The sequence below is a fragment of the Coturnix japonica genome, chromosome 23 (genome assembly GCF_054131305.1).
Source record: "Coturnix japonica strain WE chromosome 23, WE-NBRP24, whole genome shotgun sequence".
Taxonomy (NCBI): domain Eukaryota; kingdom Metazoa; phylum Chordata; class Aves; order Galliformes; family Phasianidae; genus Coturnix; species Coturnix japonica.
In genome coordinates, this window is record NC_140685.1 from 8,804,631 (window position 1) to 8,808,879 (window position 4,249).

A 4,249-nucleotide genomic window follows, 5' to 3' on the forward strand; every position below is an offset into this window, starting at 1 on the left:
TTGCTGTAGCCCCTGCCCTGTTCTGAATGGTCAGATAATGGAAATGAAGGATATTAAATACAAGGAAGTTACATTTATCACACTGTGTTCTTGGGCTTGGTTTGCATTTTATTGTGCTTATTCAAGAGGAGTTTGGGGGATTTTATTAGTTACGTGTATAACAGGATAGATTTAACAGGCAGCTCTGGCAGGAGATGTCATGGCCAGGAACCATGAGGCACCAGGAGAGGAGATGGAGGGCTTTGCTCATAGCGATGGGAGGCACCAAAGGGACAAATGCCCAGATATTCTGGGCTGTGATTGGGTTCTTTGATTCACACAGGTGATGGCAGCAATAGAAATAGAGTTAGAGATGTTAGCTGCAGTAACTTGTCTGCATTCCCCTTTCCTGCCCATAGCACTGTTCAGGCAGCTTGCCTGGGCTGCAGCTCCCATCGCATCAGCACACTGAGTGTTGCACAGCAGTGGGCACAAGGAAAGAGGTGGGGGGAAAACACCCCCCGCTCCCCATGGCTACAAACACTGCACACACTGTGAACTTTTCTGTTTGGGAGTTGAGTTCATAGAAGCTGATAAATATCCAACCACTTTTCTTGTAGGAAACCTCCATGCCAGAACTTTGTCCTCTCTGGTTCATCACACAGCGACGTCTGACGCCTCAAAGCCTGACACCTTCTTCCCACTGCCTGGCTCTGCCTGCGTCTGGGACATCAAGCACTGAGGACATCCCAAGCAGTCACTCTCCGCTCGCCAAGTGTGCAGTGATGGATTTCTCATGGCCCTGGTAGGTGTGTATGCTGCTGTGCTTTGTGCCTTTGCTCACATCTCAGTTTGTACCTATTAGCAGACAGTGTGTGCTCCAGGGTCAAAGATTCCTCTCCCCCTCATCCAGTGTTAGCCACAGATTGCCACATCAGTGCATTCTTACTGGAAGTCAAAATAGCTCCTTAAGCAAGTATTCTGGCATGGCCAGCCAGGGGATGCTGTGCTGCTGGGGATCTTTGCCGAAATCTCTTACCCTGAAACCTGAACCAAGTCACCTGTTGGCGTAAGTCAGAATTGACGCTGCTGGCAATGAGGATCTTATGCTGTTTTCTGGGATGAATACCTCCACTCTTACTTCTGATGGGTCCTGTTGTTTATTTGACTCATAAATCCCTGTACAAGATGTAGAAAAAGACAGAGCTCACTAAGGATGTGTCTGAAGCAAACAGACAGGGATGCTACAAGGAGGTCCCCGTCAGATTTAGGATTAAGCTGTTGAACAATTTGATTCTTGCTTAGTGTTTGGGGGTCTGCCTTGTGTCACTGTGCTGAACTTCTGTAATCCTCTGTGGACAAGAAGTGCAGCAGTGTAATGGCACCAGGGTAAGTCTGTTGTGTAAGTTATCACAGAGAATGCAGAACTTGGGCCTAGATCCATCTGAGGACATCAGTGGCATTCTAGCACAAATCCATGGCTTGGGTGCTCTCTCCCCATGGGTACAAGGGGTGCTGGAGTCGTATGTTGTGCTTCAGAGAACAAAGACCAGTGCCCTGGAGGACCTTGGACACATACAATGCCAGCTTGATGTATTTGCTTTGTTGGGTGCTGCTCGGATCCCCTGATAGCCCTGGAAACACCAAAGGGCTCCAGTGGTGCCTGGGGAAGGGAGCACTGCCTGGCTGGGAGCTGCAGGGCATCTCGTGGGGCTGAGCCCCATTGCAGCTGTGTGCAGCAGAATGTCCAGCGGAGCACTCTGCCTTAGTGCTGTAGAATAAAAGCTTTGTCCAACCAGATCTGAACTTTCTCTGGTTCAAGGAAACTCAATGACAAACTCTCTAGTGAGTTCTGGGCACAGCCTGGGTGTGGGTGTGTTAAAAATAGTGAAATCCTTTCTCACAAAACACACGGTCACTCACACGAGGTACAGGGATCCAAACCAAGGGCTCTCCACTATGGAGGGATATATCTTAGCAACAAGGGTGGGAGTGGTGGGAAAGGAAAAGGAGAACACAAGCGTCTGGCAATTAACTTCCTAGCCACAGATGTGAAGGTGATAAAGTGATAAAAGTGTTACAGCACTGCCAGCACTCTTCCTTGCTCCCTGGGCTGCATGCTGTGCTGTTGTCAGGCAGCACTGTGCAGTGCCCCAGGGCTGAGCTCTCCCATGTTCCATCTCCTTCAGCTCTTTGGAAAACTCAGATCAATGGTTATGAGTCCCTGGGCAAGCAAACTTTCATACAGGCATCAATATCTGTGCTCAAGGGAGTAGTTCCTGCTGTCCTTGATACTGACATCAACAAATCAATAAGAAAGTAATTTGGATATCATTTAATTTAAGAAAAGAATCATTGCATGGGAAGCTTGAAACCTTTCTGTTGGGATGGTTAAGCCCTTTGGTGGAGGAGGGAGCAAGTGCTGACAAGAAGTGGTGCCGTCTGCATCCCTGGTTACTTTACACAACTTTAGCACACTGTGAGTCTATGGCAGTGCATTGTATCCAGAACTCCTGACTGCAGTGCATAGCTTACAGTCAGGTCATCCCACAGCTCTTTGCAGGAGGTGTTGCTCTGGGTCTATCACTCCCTTCTGTACAGCGCTGTGTTAAAATGATGTGAGAGCTGATTCAGACCCACTTCAATCTGTGACAAATGAGTTTGTGTGTTTATCCCTGTGGGTTCAGGGTCCCCGCTTGTCTGCTGCCCCAGACTGGTGTCTCTGTGTCCCTATTTGCCATGTTGTTGTTGAACTCAGGCTCTTCTCTCTGCAGTGCAACGCATGTTGAGCAGTGCCTGCTCTAGCCTGAGAACGGACGGTCTGCAGGGAATCAAGATGACAACCGAACCTATCAAAGAGATCCTGGGCACCCCAAAGCACACTGACCCCGCAACCACAGAGAAGAGTAATAACAATGACTGTGTGATAACCACCATCCCCCTGGTCAGCGAATGCCAACTGACTGCTGCCACGGGCGGGGCAGAGCTCTCCTGTTACCGTTGCACTGTTCCCTTTGGAGTGGTTATCCTCATCGCCGGCATCGTGGTCACTGCTGTGGCGTACAGCTTCAATTCCCATGGATCAATCATCTCCGTGTTCGGATTGGTCCTCTTGTCATCAGGACTCCTCCTGCTGGCCTCCAGTGCCGTGTGCTGGAAGATCAGGCAGCAAAATAAGAAAGCAAAGAGGCGCGAGAGCCAGACGGCGCTTGTGGCAAACCAGCGAACCCTGTTTGGCTGAAGGCAGCTGCCAGGCGTGGGCAGCATCAGCGCCTCACCGCCAGCCCTCCTGTTTTCCACAGGACAGACTGCAGCTTTTAATTTAACTTTGGGAATGAGCTGACACGGAAACGGAATGGATTAACAAAGGCTCTTAACAAGTCTGCAAATGCTCTTATTATTTTTCTCACCGCAGATGTAATAGTGATCCTTTCCAAGACGGAGGAAAAAACCAATTTTCCTGCACAGAAAACTGTTTCCATAACTGCAGTTGCCAGAAGTGCTTTCTCCGAAGTGCTGCTCGTGTTGGAAAGGGGACTATGAGACTGAAGACCATAATTTGAACTGACTGGAAATGCCGGAGGTCTCCTCAAATCCGCACTGTGACATTTGACCAAGGGATAACTCGTAGCATTTGCAGTGGGTTATGGCCAGATTCTGCAGCTGACACTGATACTCAACAAAAAGCAAAAAACAAAAGCAATAGCAACCAAGCAAACTGCAGATTGCTCAATAAGCTGATTCGTATCTTTTATGTAACTCTTCTCCCCCAATATCCGTGGTACTTCCCCTCCTCCCCCCAGCCTTTTTAAACCAACTAATATTAATTTTGTCCCCTTAATGAATACAAATAGATAGAAATGTGTCATTATATTGTCTAACCTGAGTAACGAGGTATGGTTATCGCTTAAAACACAAAAATCTTTTTTTTTTTTTTTTTTTGTAAATTAAAGTGGTCAGATTTAGCACTTTTGGTTATTTTGCTATAAAATTAAAAAGTAAATTTCATTAAAATAATATTCAGTGCTGCTAGATATTAAGATTTTCGTATTATTACAAGATAGTTTGTGTCTTCTGCTTTGAGTGCTTCACGACCCTTACTGGTGTTTGTGGAGCAGCACCTTTGGCAGTAACTGAGCTTACAGTTGCTGAGGAGCTGCACGGTCTGTTCTGCAGAATGGGACCAGCACAGCTCACATCACTCCAGCCCTCAGCAGTCAGTGGTGGAAGAAATGCCATCCTGTGCTGTGTGCTGGGCGGGCTGTGGGGT

The 4,249-nt window shown here is 47.8% G+C and overlaps 1 protein-coding gene across 2 annotated transcripts; it reads left to right on the top strand.

Annotated features, from left to right (window-relative positions):
- The first annotated feature begins 641 nt into the window (after positions 1-641).
- Positions 642-4,013, top strand: TMEM100 (transmembrane protein 100). Of its 2 annotated transcripts, none has more exons than XM_015880135.3 (2): positions 642-788; positions 2,754-4,013. In XM_015880135.3, the coding sequence occupies exons 1-2, from the start codon at positions 776-778 to the stop codon at positions 3,218-3,220; spliced, it is 480 nt and encodes a 159-aa protein (XP_015735621.2). In that variant the 5' UTR covers positions 642-775; the 3' UTR covers positions 3,221-4,013. The 2 variants fall into 2 exon arrangements, with proteins under 2 accessions (XP_015735621.2, XP_015735624.2); XM_015880138.3 differs by having other exon boundaries at positions 643-784.
- Positions 4,014-4,249: the final 236 nt, after the last annotated feature.